Genomic DNA, 17,409 nt, shown 5'->3' with positions numbered 1-17,409 from the left:
TGTAGGCTTTGGATTCCCCATACTAAATGGGGGGGGGAGGAAAGAGGGGGATAACTCTGGACTTCCCAAACTAGAATGGTTTCCCTTTATTTGCGTTTAAAAACATAAGCATATCCCCAACCCCTTAAGACGGGGCGCGGAGTGGGGAATCGGCCCAGTTGCGGTCAGCACGCGCCTTCCTCCCTTTTGCAAACAAAGCAATATATAGGAAAGAGGGGCATCGATCCCAAATTAATCCACCGAGGAGGGACGGAACAGCCTCTGCAACGGCCAGCCTGGAATTCTGTTCAACTAGCATATTTGTTAATGATTCCAAAGGGTGGGAAGGGGAGGGGAGGGGAGGGGAGGAGGGGAGCCCCCCCTAGCAATTGCTCAGGTTTGTTCAATTTCATATAGCTAATTTCGAAAGGCAACCCTCGCAGATGCTCATTGCAATATCCGCCCCGCATTATCTTAGCTAATAAATTTGACCTATTGTTCGTTTGTTAAAATGATGTCACCACGGAACAGTCCCTAAGCTCCTATTCCAATGAATTAGGCCTTTATTGAAACCCGGGAGCCAATGGGAGGAGAGAGGCTTGTTTGGGGCGGCCAATGGCAACTGCGGGAGAGAAATTAGAAGCAGGAACTCCAGGTTTGGTTCAAAAAAAGATGACAGAGAGCCTGGCGAGCGGGACCAGTCTTGGCAAAGTTTCAGTGTGACATCCATACAAACCAAGAGGACCTTACATGGATCTACTGTGAAATAAGGAAGGGGAGCGTTTTTATAGGGGAATTCTTACGGTGTTGTTGTTGTGTGTTTTTTTTAGGTTGTTTTTTTTTTACCCCTTCTCCTTTCGTTTGAGCCAATATTTCTAATTCACCAAGGATGGATCAGCCAACGAACACGCAGACCCCGCACCAACACGAACCCATCAGCTTCGGGATTGATCAGATTTTAAACAGTTCCGACCAGGAGACCCCTTCGCAACCCGCCCCGCGAGGATCAGACGTCGGTGGCGGCGGCAGCGCGAATTACCTGGGCAGCCCCGTGGGCAGCCGGACGGGCGCCCCGTACCCTTCTCTCCCTGGCGCCTTCCCTGGCATCGGGGCCCCTTTCGAGGACTCTGGATCTTACAGTGTGAATCTCAGCTTGGCTCCATCTGGCGTGATCAGGGTGCCAGCTCATAGACCCATCCCTGGGGCAGTGCCACCTCCCATTTCTAGTGCCATACCAGCCATGCCAGCTGTACCCAGCCTTGGCAGCCTCAACTTCCCCTGGATGGAAAGCAGCAGGCGGTTCGTCAAGGACAGATTCACAGGTAAGCGGAGGGGTGGTTGGGATGCGAGCGGGAGGGAGGGGGGGTGTCTCAGAGGCACGACCCCGGGAGAAAGAGAGAGAAGAGGGAAAGAGGGCGAACTTCAGCCCGCAAGTTCCTTTGGCAGCGTGTTTCCAAAGCGTCCTTGCTTCTAAAAATTATACTGATATATGTGAATATACATACATACATACATACATACATACATACATACATTGCGCACACAGGCACTCAACCTCAATATCACGCAGCTTCAACAGGGGGAAAGAAATCGCCTTAAAAAAAACACCACCCCAATGCAATTCAGTTTTGTGCGTTGTGTAGGGAGAGATAAATATTCCCATTCTGCTGATGTGGAATGTGTTTGTGTGTCTAAGTGAGGGAGGCGGTTGATCAGTTTGTGGTACCAAATTGTGGTTTCAGTATTTGGGCGGTCAGGACTGAGACGCAAACATTCTACTTATTCCCTTTTTATGTTTGTTTCCTAGGGATTTTTTCTTTTCTTTTCTTTAAAAATCCCCGTAAATAGTGACGGCCTGGAAAGCTGTCCCCGCGCCACTAATCTGAATCGACCCCCCGCGCTCAGAATTCAAAGCCTCGATTCTAATTCATGGTTTTCTGGGGCTGATTTGTTTAAATCGCCGTGTACAAGGGGAGAGGGGAAGGCGAGGGAATCGCCGTGCCTAATCTGATTACAGAATGTAACAGAGGGGGCTGGAGGCGGAGAACAAGCAGCTAAAAACTAAATGAGAAAGCTAGGGTGGTAATTTAAATATCTTCGAATCCAACGCGGATTAGATGAAGGACGAGGAAACGGGGAGATGGGCATGGTTAGAAAATCCCCTTGCAAATAAGTCCCCTCCCCTTATGAATGTGGTGGTGTTCACTTCAGGGTGAAGGCATTCATTTGTGGAGAGAGGGGGGCTTTAGCTGAGGTGCCCATCAGCAAATCTTAGGATAACCAGGCAGAGAAAATGAATGTGATAACCTTTTACACTTCGAGAGGCACTATATTAAATGTGATTATTATCATCATCATCACTTGCTGGCTTGGTGAGTATATTTCCTAGCCAGGAATGTACTCAATTTGGCCAGTTCCTGAAAACGAAAACTCTTATTTCCACTTAACAGCTTCTCCTCCATCCATCCATCTCTCTTTCTTTCTTCAAGGCTGTTCTTAGCCCATCCCTGTTTTGGGTGGATGAGATGTGCTTTTTTTTGGTCTCTACACCACATACCTTAACTTGCGCGCCCGCCTTCTCTGTGATTCGAAATTAATGGGTCCAGAATAACTTCGATTCCCTTTCACAAAGTCTCTCTAGGGAGGGCTTGAATTCCCACGTCACCCATAAGGATGGACTGGATGGGGGTGGGTGGTCATGGGCGGGACAAGCCACCCACTTTTGCCACCCGCCTAGTTACTGGGGAGGAAAGTCACACAGCACTAAGAGAACTAAACTAATCCATGTTAAGCGAGGTTGAATGGGCGCCTCCAGGCGCTCTCCTGCGCTGCTTTCTCTTACCACGTCTAAGTGTCCAACTCCCGAGGCCTGCTAAGATGCTTCCGAAGCGGAGTTTATCGGCCATCAAAGCACTGTTGGCTTATAGAGGGAAGAGAAATGGCGCCCCTCTGCCCCCTCCCTCCCTGTGCTGCCCTGGGGGCCCCTAGCCTGGTTGGGGCAGGGCTCCCGTCTGTCTCTCTCTCTGCCCCCCGGTTCCTTTGCGCGTCTCTCTCACCCTGCCCACGTCTTCTGTCCTAGCGGCGGCGGCGCTCACTCCTTTCACGGTGACGCGGCGGATCGGGCACCCTTACCAGAACCGCACCCCGCCCAAGCGCAAGAAGCCGCGCACGTCCTTCTCCCGGGTGCAGATCTGCGAGCTGGAGAAGCGCTTCCACCGGCAGAAGTACCTGGCCTCGGCCGAGAGGGCGGCGCTCGCCAAGTCGCTCAAGATGACCGACGCGCAAGTCAAGACCTGGTTCCAGAACCGCAGAACCAAGTGGCGGTGAGTCGGTGGGTCAGTGGATGGCTGTGGGGTGGGGTGGGGTGGGGGACTGAAGGAGTAAATGGGGAGGGAGCAGGATACCTAGGGATCGGGGCCTGCCCTTCGCCCTGACACCTTTCTCTGTCGCCACAAATGGAGTTGGTGAAAGGAATGGTGCTGAAATGGACAGCGACCGCGGAGGAAGAGCGCGGCGCTCTAATTCTAGCGGCGTGTGACTTCTCGTTTACTGGACAGAGTGGCAGAAGCGAAATTAAATAGAGCCGTAATTTATTCGGGGAGCGGGTGATAATCTTTTCTCCCCACACCGTGATTATGAAACACCCTTTCTCGTGCTACAGAGCCCAAGCCCAATCCCAAAGTCCTTCCACAGGCATCCCGCGCTATTTTGGGCCCATCCGCCTCTTCCCGCCTCTCTCTCTCTCTCTCCCTGAAAAGGAGGCTTTTGCCCTCCTTCCGCCGGCATCCTAAACGCGCGATCCTGAAAAGCGGAGCACGCACACATGGAGCCCGTTCTACACGTCCCCTTCCATCCAGCGACCTCAGGCCCACTGGTTTGGAAGGTAGGATCTAGGTAATGACAGGCAAAAACAAACCAGTTGCTCACTGCGCACATTCTGTTCACTATGAATGCAGTGTATCTCTGGAGTTTTTGTTTGTTTTGATAGAAATTAAGGAAGACGACCACAGTACGAGGCAATAATAATTAATATTAATATTAATAATTTTTTTGCGCGGATCCGGGAGTTAATAAAGAGGAATTCGCTCTCACAGTAAAGGTGAATCTGCAAAGAGATCCGTACAACATTGTGGCTCCTTCGCGGAATTAATAGTCAGGCGAGGTGGGCTTACGCGGCATTTCAAAAAGGATTAGAGATTGTTTCATGGACAAAAGGCCTGTCTGTGCCAGCAATGGGGAGCTTGAGATCTTCTAGTTGTTCCTGGACTCCCATCATCCCTGACCATGGGCTACCTGGCTGGAGCTGATGGGAGTTGGAGTCTAACAGCCCCCCCCCCCACATTCCTTGCCTTTTGCTATGGAAACTAAGCAGAACTTCCAGGTTCAGAGGCCGTGTATCTCTGAAAGCCGGGCGTCTGCTGAGACGTGGGAGCAAGAAGGGCTGTCGCTTTTATCCTCTGGCTTGTGCTGCCCGGATGATCGCTGCTGGAGGTAAAATGCGGGACTGATCCAGCCAGGCGCTTCTGATTTATTTGGCTTCCAGGCGCGCAGAGGCACCGAGAAAATACGCCCTCGCAACACCCCGAAACAGCTGTCCCAGTGGCGCAGGACTGCATTCAAAATCCTCCACTCCGCCACCGTCCATTTACTCTTTAAACCAACGCGCAAGGCTGAGTTCGGAGAGCAGTCAAAGGAGCTCGGAGCGCAGTAAAAAATATACCCACCCTTTTATTTCCCCAAAGTTTTGACGCCTTGATTTGCTCTTCAAGCGTTCTTGAGAGCTACTGGAGACACCTATATATACGTATATATTTGTGTGTATGTGTCTTTTGAATGGCAACACGCTACTCGGAAATAAACTCTGCCGACTTCCGTAGCAGTTTTTGCTTTTCCGAGTAAGCAGGGCGCAAAAGGCTCCGGCCTTTGGAGGTCGGATCTCCTCTCCTGGGAGGTTTGCTCGACGCTTTCCACTCTCGTTTGAGGCTGCAAACCGCTCCAAGGCCGCTGTTACTTGCAAAGCTTTCTTTGTATTAGCGACGCTGACTACGCCTCGTCCTCTTTTGCTGTAGGACATCCGATTAATGGAAATGGACTGGCTTTGCTGTTGCAACGAGCGCCTGGGCCCTCGGACAAAAATGCAGATATAATTATTGTATTTGTGTTAACGGCACGATAACGTGAATGCTACGCTATAAAAACAACAATAACAATATTATTATTATTATTAGCTATTCTTTTTAAAATTATTTTTTATTGAAACCTTTCAGCATAGACTACAATAAAAAACAGATTAATCCAAAAAGGGAAAAATAAAATAACATGAAATATTATCATCATTTGGATTAAGAGATCTAAATCCCGGGTCACAAACGGGAAACATTACAAGAGGAACAACCGATTCTGTTTCCTCTGGAAATCTGTTGGACAGGGTGCAACGCACAAGGTTTCTATTTCTTCTTAAGCCCGCCTTTCCCCAGGTTTGGGCCGCTGTCTCATTTGTAGGGTGAAAAAACCCCCAATAGGGATCCACTTTGGGCATCTCGGCGCATAATAGCTTCCAGGCTCCTTCGTTTGCGACCTTAACAGTCGGAGGTTGGGCGACATCAGGGATTCGGCGCTGATTTCCTACCCGCATTCCTCACCCTTCGCCTAAAAACAAACCCAGAATAAAATAAAACAAGAACCTCGACCGCCTACAATCATCATTGAAATGCCTCTGGGCATTTTACGCAGTGCTGATTCAGAGTCCGCATTACGCCTATTTATTTGTCGCAGCGCAAAGGCAGGTCCGGAGACCGTTTCGCGTCGCTTGGGCACCAAAACGAGCGAGCAAAGTTCCTGGGAAAATGAGTTGGAATAGATGGACTGATAAATAAAAAAAGGCTCCTACCTTTCTCCTCCAGTCTCTCTAAAAACAAATATCCGCCCGCCAAAACAAAAGCCTTTTAATTCAGCTTTTGAAAAGGAAGCCTTTCGGTCTGAAAAAATGCGAAATACGTTTAAATTTTATTTTATTTTTTGGTTTTAAATTTGGGCATTGGGAGGGGGAGAAGTGAGGGGGGCGTGAGGGAGGTTTTGTAGCTGGAAATTGTTTGGAAAGGGGAGAGGAACCCTCCCCCCGTTATTGCAAAGGGTTGTTTTCCACATTTGAAAAAATCAAAGCACTCTTCCATTTCCCCCCGTCTCGCCCCAGATGACTTGAGGGGCTCCTGCCGGGTTCAGCCGGTCATTCACGACTCTCCCCGGTCCACCGCGGCTCGGTCAGAAATCATGCGCCTCTTTTCGAAAACTCAGGGTTTATTTCTGTTCCCCGCCCCCGCAATCGATGACGACGATTCCGATCCACTCCCAGGGAAATGCAACCGGCGTTTCAAGAACTGACCAGCAGCGGTAGAGGCCGCGATCGCCGCTGTCCGCGGCTCAAAGAAGAGGCCTCGGTCGCTGGATCGGTGCCTCGCAGTTTAAAAAAATACCAGGATCCGGAGGGATTCCTGGGGAAATGCGTTGGAAGGCGAAAACCCTTGTTGAATGCAGGTGGCGATTGCGGGGCAAGAAAGAGGCTTACTCGCGTGGAAGTCGCCCCGCGTAGAAATCCGCGGCTCGGATTTCCGGGGAAACTGGCCTAGCTGCGCAGAGCGCAGTTGCGGGAGGAAGGGGTTTTTCCATCCCGGTGCCTCTTCGACTCCGGTTTTTGAGCGGCCACAGGAGTCAAAGTGGTTCAGGGATTCCGGGCCTCACCCAGTCGACCTGTTCCTACTTTCCCAAACGGCGGTGAGTTCCAAGGAGGCTTCACCGCGGCGCTGAAAAGCGCCAGGACTTTGGCCAACGAAGAAAGGCGTTTGGCGCCGAGATGTCCCATCCGCGGACGTTTCAAGGAGAATTTGCGCCTTTTGGGGTTAAAATTGGGCAGGCTATTTCCAACTGGCTTCCCCGGCTGGTGACCTCTGGGAGCGCCTCCAAATTTGGCCCAAATTCAGGAAAGATCGCTTTGGGGAGCGGAGCAAGTCCGCGCGCCTGTGTAGACGCGCCGCGTCTCCACCTCGGGCGCATCATATCGCGGTTTCCTTTTCGTCGCGCTTTCTTGTTGGAAGGGACAAGCGAGACTGAAAGTTAAGGGTGCGGGAAACCAAGGCTAACGCCTGCGCTAGTTGAGGTCAAATCCACGGGCTGCGGATCGGGCGCTGAATCGGCCTAGAAACCAAGTCCTTCGGATTAACGGGTTCATGGCTCGCCCAGGCCTGACCTCCTTGCCTCAGTTTCTCTCCCGCAGTCCTCCCCCGCCCATTTATCCTTGAATTCCTCTGATAAATTCTCGTACAAAGCGGGCTTTTCCTGCCCCACTTAAATTATGGGGATGTCCAGGTTTGCGCACAGGTCTACGTTTGCTGGCTTACTTTGCGGGAGGGAAGGAGGAAATGGGATTGGGGGGTGGCCTCTTTTAGGGGTGGTATTGCTCTGCTTTGGAGAGCGTAGAGAAGGGATTTTTGGGGGGCCGTCCAGTTTGGGAAACGTTAGGATGTGCGGCTCTCCTGTTTACTGAACGTTCCTCCTGGCTTTCTCGCGCCAGAAACTTGATTTGTGGGCGGCAGGTGCGAAGCAATAGCAGTTGGAATAAATCGCGGAAAAAGAGGCACTTTCCTGCTTCTTCGGAGGGGCGGAAAAGGGAGGAGGTGGTGTCTGTGCCACGATCCGGCTAAAACAGCCGGGGGCGATTCCTTGACGCGCCTGTCGCTCGGGGCGCCCAGGATGGGGGAACGGAAAGTCCTCGACGTGGTGGGATGGGCCGGCCGCCATCTGAGCCCCGTCTGAGCAAGCTGCGCTCCTTGAAAGCCGCACCCCCCTCGCAGAAGGCAGAGTTATTATTTAAACGAATAAAAGGACCCTGTTAATTCGGAGCCCGTGGAAACTGTTCCGGCGAGCCAAAGGGCTGCCACTGTGCGCCCGCTTGGGAGTAAAGCTCCACCGAACCCCTTCTTTTCTCCTGAGGAGGCCTGAGTCGCGCTGCTCGACCGGGGATCGCGCTGCTGCTCGACCGGGGGAGTTGAGCAAACTTAACCCCTTCTGAGTAAACCTGGGGCCCTCTCTCCAGGCTCCAAATCCTCTCTGCCCGTCTTTCTGTGAACTCGGTGGGAGGGCGGCCTTCTGAGTGAGCCCGGGTGGAATTTGCGCTGTCCAAAGAGAGAGAGAGAGAGAGAGAGAGAGAGAGAGAAAAGGAAAAGTATTTCGTTTGGGCTGGAAGGAAGCGGGCAGCCGGTGGCGCAGGGAACCTTCGGTTTCCCCTCGACGGCCACGGAAGGCGAGCGCGGGCTTTGCTTGGGCGTCGTCGGCTGCCTAGCGAGGGGACCTTCTGAGCTGTGCCTTTTTTCCTCTTTAGGAGACAGACGGCGGAGGAGAGGGAAGCCGAGAGGCAACAGGCCAGCCGGCTGATGCTGCAGCTCCAACACGACGCCTTCCAGAAGTCCCTGAACGACTCCATCCAGCCCGACCCGCTCTGCCTGCACAACTCCTCGCTCTTCGCGCTGCAGAACCTCCAGCCCTGGGAAGAGGAAGGCTCCAAGATCCCGCCCGTCACCTCCCTGGTGTAAAAGGATCTTGGCCCGGGCCGGCGGGCGGGCCTCGGAAAGGCAGACACCCTCCTCCACCTCTCCCTGCATGAACCGAAGGCCGAAACTCAGCAAAGAAGGTGCTCCGACCAAAAAACACAACCGAGAAAAGGACCGAGGACGCGGTCCGAGGACGCGAGTGCGCGCTGGCCGCGGGGAGGGGTGATCCCACTTCTGACACCAGTGTTGCTGCCGCCGCTGGCGATGGACCCTCGCGGAGGCCTTCCGTATCCCTGGAGGGGACTGCATGGATTATTGTATGAGGAATGCTCTCGCCAGCCATATTCCTACCCCTCCACTCTGCCCACCGCCGCGACCAAGCAAGAAGTACTTGGTTGGTTCTTGCCAGTTCAACGCTCCTTCCAGCCTTTGAAGTTTCCCCAAGCCTCTCTCGGCGGCCCAAAAGCGAGAGAGAAGATCGCAGATCTCGCCTCCCCCGGCGAAAGGCAAGAGCCCCACCATATATCTGAATTTTCCAAGGGCAAGCAAGCAAGCAAACGAACGAACAACAAAACAAACAAGAACTTTGCCTCGGTGTGTGTGTGAGCGAGTGAGCGAGTGAGCGAGAAACTCTTGGCTACTGCGCCAGGAAAACCAGGGCGCCCCTTCCCGCATTGCCTCCTCTGGGCTAGATCCCCGCTTCCCTACTCACCCGCAAGTGTCGATGGTGGGAGGGAGGGGACGCCGTCTTTCTGGGAAAGGTCTTGCCGGGGGCCTTCCGTTGCCCAGGCCTCCCAGTTCCTAATAGTTGGTTAATGGTGGCCGTCGAGACGAAACAGCCCCGAGAGGGACCGGGAGTCTCCCAGCGGTGCCCCGGAGACAGGAGAACGTACTGGGGCGGAGAGAAGGAAAGGGGGTCATTTCTGTGTGTGTGTCTGTAAAAAGAAAATGTGAATAATTTAATTTATTTATGCCTCGAGATGCCGAGCACTGTTAATACGCAGAGAGAGGACTTTGATATTTCTATGGAAAGCGGAACAAATATTTTCGGTTGGCTCGAGAAAGGAGAATATAATAGGGGGCGCGCTTTCCTCCTTCCTCCGGCTCTTACCTTGGAAGGCCGGGCCTCCCACCCCGAAAACCACTTAGCAAAGGAAAATAAATCCATTATCTTAAGGAACCCTGTTAAGCTGAGAAGCCGCCCGCCCCCAGCTGTCTCCCAAGCGAAGCTAACGCCACCCGTAATTTATTCGCCACGGTAATAAGGGCTCCCCTTTCACGCCACGCAGACTTTCGGTTGCCTTTATTATCCTCCCCTTTCTGGCAGGATACGAAGATGGAGCGAGGCTGGTTGGAGCGGGGGTGGTGGTGGGGGAGGTGGGGGGAGCAAAATAGAAAAGAAAGCAACCTCCCTCCCCACGTTCCCCTCCCCAAACCCCATTGCGCAGCCGATGCCCTTTGCCCGCGACCGAAGTAGAGAGAAAGCGCCTTATGTTTCATAATAAAACTACGAAGGAAGAGCGGAGGTTGATCCAGACCGTGTATAATACTTTGTACTTGCTGAAAGGTGTAAATAAACGTTTTCTTTAAAAATGGTTCTGGTCTGAGCTGTGATTAAGGGAGCCTGAAACCTGGATTTTGATCGGCTGAAGTGGACTGAGGGGGCTCAGTGTTTTCTCCCGCGGAGCTGACTCTTCCCCTTCAGAGTCCCCAGCCGGAGAATCATCTACCTCCATCATCACCTGCTGGTCCTTTTAGCTGAAGATTTGAATTTGAAATACTTGATTGTCACTTGTACAACTTGTATACAGTGAGATTACACGAGCACCCCCCACTCAGCTCTCTTAGTCTTAATTCCCCTCGTTTACTGACGCACACCCCCCAAACCCGAAAGTCAGTTGCCCTGTTGTTATCTTTTCATTCAGCAGCCTAACAGCCCATGGATAGAAGCTGTTCTTTACCCTGTTGGTGCGACTAATCCTGCTTCTATATCTTCGGCCTGAGGGCAGGAGATCAAGAAAGTGCCGGCCAGGGTGTGAATCATCCCTGAGAATATTCCTCACTCTCCTGAGGCAACGTTCTTCCGCTATTTCATCCAGTGGATTCACGGGACAGCCCATAATATCTTGTGCTGTATTCACCACCCTCTGTAGGCACTTCCTTTAAAAAAAAAAATATATTTATTAAAATTTTCAAAATTAATACAGTAAGAATATAAAAAGTCAAAAAGAAAAAGGAAAAAAAATACGAAAAAACAGAAAAAAAGATACATAACAATTAAAAACACATTAAGTTCACCAAAATTTACTTTCATTGACATATTTTCCCGACCTCCTCATACCTCCCCTTTTTGTATTCCAATTCAAATTATTGATTCAGCAAATCCTTAACCATAATTCTTAACCTAATAAATTAACATGTTATTATTTTACTTTTACTCTTTCATCCATTTCCTCAATTTATTTTTGCTAACCTTATTTTCCTTTAATTTAGTTCATTTTTTTTAAAAAAACCAATTTTACCTTATCCAAACTTAAACATCAATACTTATACATCAATACATATTCTTAAAACATTCTTTCTAAAGTCGACCCAAATTCCCTTCCACGAATTTCCCAAATTTCATAAACATTACAAAAACAAAAATAAAAGCAAAACACATTATACTTATGTACCCTTTGGATTCCCAACCCCCACCCCCCCTTTCCCGCTTCCAGTCCCCAACAAATGTCCATCAGTCTTAATCTACTATTTAGCCTGGAGAGCTCACATGCGAGGCTCTTAATTCTCTCTCAATTCCTCTCTGCTGGTTTTTTTGATAGTCTTTAAAATTAAACACCAACTCTCGGAGAAGCTCTGGCCCTTCAGGATCCATGTTTCTTTCAACCAGTCCTCCATACTTAAAGGTGGAACCCAAATCTTGTTTCTTACTCCTTTCAAGTCCAAATGTCCCCAAGGCTCCAACCTCCACCTTGAGCAAATTTATAATCCTTAGGTCTTCGGATCTCCACATAAGGAGATCTTTCCTTTCTTCAATCTCCAATTCAGGCCAGATTTTCCACATCAAATTCTTATTTTCCTTCATTACCATCATGTCAGGCCTCAAGTCCTCCATCATCTGCAGCTCTTCAGGGACAACATATGTCTCCTTCTCCAAATTCTCAAAGTTGTCAAGTTTCTCTTTCTGTTCAGTTGAATAAACTTCCAGATTCAACTCCTTATCAGTTTCAATGATATTGTTTACAGTTGAGTCCAGAGTTGTAACATTTATAGCCAAAACATCAATTTGGCCTTGCAACTTTCCCAAGAGAACAAAGACTCTGTCCAATTCAGCCTGAATTCTCCCTTCTCCAGCCATTATTGTAATGTCCCAAATCCCTCTCTAGAGGGATTTTGGTTTCTTAGTGTTCATTCCAATCCAAGTCCAAAAATCCAGCTAGTTTGTATCAGTTCTTCCTTGTTTTCAACAAATTATAACAAAAATTGTAACATATATAACCAGCAGAAGCAACATAAACAAAGTTCTCTTTTTCCATTTTGACAGCTACTTTGACAGCTGTCAAACTCTTTAGTACCTCATCGACAGGCTCTCTCGCGGAACACTCCCGGGTCCGGGAGGGTGGCACTTCGGTTCCCAAAATTAGCTCTTTATCCTCCAGCAAAATTTCTTATACTGCCAAATCGTGAAATTAAAGTCTTTTACCAAAGAAGGAATGAAGAAAAGGTTCTCTCGACCTTAGTTAGCAGGTCTTTGCTTTAACTTGTTTACAAGACGGGGAGGCAGACTTCCTTTTTACACCTTCCCCGATCGTGCCTAATTCTTAAAAGCAAAATTTTCTTTACAGTACCAATTTCCGTAGTACTCACGAGTTGTTACTTTTAGAGTCCAATTGTTCAAAAGAAGAAGTCAGTGCTCTCCGACCATGGCAATGTGGCTTCACTCTGCAGGAGAAGCAGTCGACTCTCCGCACCGCGCCTCTCACCCCGTCCCCCGTTCCGAAGCCTTTAAAAAGGCTCCTTCGCAGGTCGGGGGGGCGCAAATGGTGCCCGCCGAGTCACCAGGTTCACAGGCTTCACCGCCTGTGATTTTTATGGGTCCCCGCGTCGCCGCAGCGGCAAGACCCGATCCTGCAGAGCCGATTCCCTCCGGAGCTCAGAGGGAATCCGCCATTAGTCGATGGCGCTAACCCGGAAGTCCCTCCTCTGTAGGCACTTCCTATCAGATGGTGTCAAACCAGCGTACTACACTGTGATGCAATATGAAAGGACACTTTCTATTGTGGACCGGTAGAAGGAGGTCATCAGATGTTGATTGACATTGATGATGGATACTGAACCTGGGCAGGCCTTTTAGCTGCAGAGCAGGTGGTCTCCCCCCTAGAGCTGCGTGCGTGTGTGTTAGAGAGAGAGAGAGAGATCTCAAATCCCTAAGCTTTATCCAAGAGCTTGTCTCCTTCCTCCCAGGATCTGAGAGCTGCAGAGACCCACAACATTGGGATAGCTCCAGGTGGAATCTAGACACATACAAAGAACACCGTGAAAATGCTCATTTAAAAAACGTTATATATATGACTTTGCCATTCGATCACCATCACCATCTTGTCACATTTGCATAATGCACTTAAAACGTTACATTTGCAGCTGTGTAGCTGAGTCCCCGGGACGCAGGTGGTGTTGTGGGTTAAACCACAGAGCCTAGGGCTTGCCGATCAGAAAGTCGATGGTTCGAATCCCCGTGACGGGGTGAGCTCCTGTTGCTCGGTCCCTGCTCCTGCCAACCTAGCAGTTTGAAAGCACGAAGTGCAAGTAGATAAATAGGTACCGCTCAGGCGGGAAGGTAAACGGCGTTTCCATGCACTGCTCTGGTTCTCCAGAAGCGGCTTAGTCATGCTGGCCACATGACCCGGAAGCTGTACGCCGGCTCCCTCGGCCAATAAAGCGAGATGAGTGCCGCAACCCCAGAGTCGGCTACAACTGGACCTAATGGTCAGGGGTCCCTTTACCTTTACTTAGCTGAATCCCCAGGCTCCTTGTCAGAGCAGTGGACTCTGATCAGTGATCCACTTTGGGGTTTCTGAATGCGAAAGCCGGTCCCTCGTCAGGCAGGGGCACAGGAGCAGGTGCGATGCAAGATGGGGCCCGGATCCTGTACCTTGAAGAAGGAATGCCAGCAGGCACAGCGACTCCTGCTACTTGCCAGGAAATCCTCTTCCTGGCAATAATTACAGGCACAAGAGGTTTCATGGGTTGTCCGAAGGTGGCTTGCAGGCTGGGGAAACTTTTTGCCACCAAATGCTGGTCAGACACAGTTGCCATCAGCCTTGACCATGCTGACTGGGGCTGAGGGACTTCAGCAAGATCTGGGCAGCTGAAGGTTGCTCAGATCTGGTCATAGCTGTCAACTTTTCCCTTTCCTTGCGAGGAATCCTATTTGGAATAAGGAAATTTCCCTTAAAGAAAGGGAAAAGTTGACAGCTATGGATCTGGTGGCTGTGATGCACAGCTGTGCCACACCTGACCTAAGGTGGGTGGCGTACATTTTCCTATTGCTGCCTCCTTAAACCACAATTAATCTTATTATCATTAGTACTGTAGTAGTATTCAGCAGTAAAATAGGGTTGGGGGAAAAGGATGGAGACAAGTTCAGATTAGCTCTTATCTTTTTGGGCTGCAGGTCACTGAACGGATGCTTCTCCAAATGGGGAGCCAGGATAGCTCTCATAATAATAATAATAATAATAATAATAATAATTACTATTATTTTTTTTCATTTATACCCTGCCCATCTGGCTGGGTTAGCCAAGCCACTCTGGGTGGCTTCGAAGACATAAAAGCATAATAAAACATCAAACATTAATAGTAGCAATCTGATCCAACATAAAAGTCAAGATAACTTTAAAACAAACAACTTATGTGAAACAAAGCAACATTCAACAACCCATCAGAATCTAATAGTAAACAGGAAAATTAAGCACCAGCAAATAGCAATTAAGCAGTTCAACCACAATAAAGAATTACCAATATAATCAATGAAAGTAGAAGAAAATCACAATGCATAAAATACTACGAAACACACAAAACCATGATCAAAATGAGAAACAAAGACGCACAACCTATAAAACTATTAATATATTGTTGTTGTTTAGTCGTTTAGTCATGTCCGACTCTTCGTGACCCCACAGACCAGAGCACGCCAGGCACTCCTGTCTTCCACTGCCTCCCACAGTTTGGTCAAACTCATGCTGGTAGCTTCAAGAACACTATCCAACCATCTCGTCCTCTGTCGTCCCCTTCTCCTTGTGCCCTCCATCTTTCCCAACATCAGGGTCTTTTCCAGGGAGTCTTCTCTTCTCATGAGGTGGCCAAAGTATTGGAGCCTCAGCTTCACGATCTGTCCTTCCAGTGAGCACTCAGGGCTGATTTCCTTGAGAATGGATAGGTTTGATCTTCTTGCAGTCCATGGGACTCTCGAGAGTCTCCTCCAGCACCAATATATATATCCCTGAATTCCTCTCTTCTCAGCTGCTGCTGCTGTTCTCAAAGTCATAATCTGGGAAAAGAGAGGTGGAGCAACGCAGGTGGAAACTCCATTGCCTGACGAGGAACAGAAAGTCTCTCCCCCCTCAATTAGAAAACTATCCTGTCAAGGAGCTGGCTAGACCTCAGGGCTTTGCCTTCCCATGGTCCTTGCAGCAAGGGAAGCCCCCACAGTCGCCCGCAGCTGTGGTCTTCTTTCTGCAGATGGGGATGGATTTGCGGCTGGCTTGCATGGTCAACTCTAGACTGCCAGACTTGAGCTGCCTCACCCTCTGGGGTGTTGGGTGAGCAAAAGAGGAGGTGTGATGAAGTGACGGCATGTTTCTTTTACTTAAATTTCCACACACCTTTTCTCCAGGGAGCTCGTGGTTCCTCTCCTCCCTCTTCTTTTTGCCTGTGGAGGAGGAAAGAGAAGCTTCTCATTCGCCTCCATTCACCTGTCTTGCATGGAGAAGCAATCTGCTAAGGAAGGGATTGTCCTTCTAGTCCATTGACTATTTAATTTCTTTTTTTTTCCTTCAAATTTTTTTTATTGGTTTTCACAACATTATAAACAAACAAACACATAAGACAAACAAACATAAATCATAGCCTTATTGAAAATTACACTTATTAACATTGTTAACTGACTTCCTCGCTTCCCTTTGGTTGAATTTCATTGCATATCTTTTTAACAGTTTTCCAAATCACAGTTCTTGTAAAATTTAACTTAAACATTAACAGCCTTAGATCTTCACATTATGAAATTAAACATATTAATTCGACACTTAACATAAATAAAATCCTAAGCCAATGAAATGTCTGCAAGTTGTTTTCAGTTAATTTAACTTAACATATTTAATTAAGTAATCACTAAATTTATTCCACTCTTCCTGATACTCCTCCTCCTTCTGGTCGTGGACTCTTCCGGTTAGGTCGGCTAGTTCCGAAGAATCCATCATCTTCATCTGCCATTCTTCTATCGTTGGTAATTCTTGGGTTTTCCACTTTTTAGCTAACAGAATACGTGCAGCAGTTGTGGCATACAAAAATAATTTAACATCTTTCTTGGGCACTTCCAAACCTGTTATTCCAAGAAGGCCTCTGGTTTCTTTATAAATGTATATTTCCACATTTTTTTCAATTCATTATAAATCTTTTCCCAGAAATCGTTCACCTTGGGACAGGTCCACCACATATGATAAAAGGTTCCTTCCTTTTCTTTACATTTCCAACATAGATTGTCACAGTTACGATATATCTTTGCTAATTTTACAGGAGTCAAATACCATCTGTACATCATTTTCATTATATTTGTTGACAATTTAATTTCTGTAGGTGTGGAGGGGTAGTGATCCTGAGATATGTTAATCTCTCCCCCCCCGTGTCACCTAGACACCAGAGTAAGACAGACAGACAGACAGAATGAATATATATTGAATATTGAAGCCATTTTGCAAATGTTTTAGATGAACTCTTCCCAGCGGGCAGCATCCATCCATTGCAGGAGAGGTGATGCTGTCCACCTTGCTAGCTAGGAATCTTGATACCCAAGATCTTTCTCTCTCTCCTGTCAAGAACTTTCTTGAGGACTCTCCCCTCTTCCTCATCCCCTTTGTTGCTGAAGAGGTACCTTCACTGTCAAGACCAGGAACCCCAAAGAACGAGGAAAAAAGATTAAACTCTCTTTCTGCAAAATATCAGCTGGCCAGCCCCTACTCTGCCCCCCCTTGAACCTTCTGCTTTGAATCTCAGTCAGGCATGGGCGTAGCCAGGATTTTTGTTAGGGGGGGAGCAGGCCTTTTGTCATGGGGAGGGGCAGAACTTCAGTTTGCTATGTATTTTTAATTGATTTTTATTTATTTAGGGGGGCAGCTGCCCCTCCCTGCCCCCTGGCTACGCCCATGCAGTCAGGCCCCCTCTTTCTTGCGCTCTTCCCTCCCTTGCTGTGCTTATTTCTTCCTCTTTAGTTGTCTCAACCCCAGCGGCGTAGCGTGGGTTGTCAGCACCCGGGGCAAGGCAAGTAATTTGCGCCCCCTAACCCCTAACCTGCCGCTGCTGCCAGCTTCTTCTTGCTGCTGCCTGGGCTGGGGTATTTACGGTAAGGTAGCCACGGCGGCGGCGGCGGCGGGTCCGTGTCAGGTGATCTGAGGCGAGTTGCCGCTGGCGCTGCCGCCCAAACGATGCCACTTGCCCGGAGGAGGAGGAGGGCAGAGAGGAGAGGAAAATGCAACATGGCCCAGCAGCTGCAGCAGCATTGGCGGCGACGGGGCTGTGAGGAGGGGCTGCCTGGCGCGCCCTCCGCGGCCCTGACGCGCGGGGACCGCGGCGAGCGCTGAGAGCCGCTGCTTGCCGGACGCCTTCAGCCCGG

At 49.3% G+C, this 17,409-nt stretch overlaps 1 protein-coding gene across 1 annotated transcript; it reads left to right on the top strand.

The window, feature by feature from the left end:
* The first annotated feature begins 610 nt into the window (after positions 1-610).
* Positions 611-8,662, top strand: TLX3 (T cell leukemia homeobox 3). Its single transcript, XM_053380695.1, has 3 exons — positions 611-1,301; positions 3,059-3,302; positions 8,354-8,662. Exons 1-3 carry the CDS (start codon positions 869-871, stop codon positions 8,562-8,564), a joined length of 888 nt encoding a protein of 295 aa, XP_053236670.1. The 5' UTR covers positions 611-868; the 3' UTR covers positions 8,565-8,662.
* The last annotated feature ends 8,747 nt before the right edge of the window (positions 8,663-17,409 follow it).

Source organism: Podarcis raffonei, chromosome 3 (assembly GCF_027172205.1).
Source record: "Podarcis raffonei isolate rPodRaf1 chromosome 3, rPodRaf1.pri, whole genome shotgun sequence".
Taxonomy (NCBI): Eukaryota; Metazoa; Chordata; class Lepidosauria; order Squamata; family Lacertidae; genus Podarcis; species Podarcis raffonei.
This window is presented reverse-complemented; position numbering and strand designations above follow the sequence as displayed.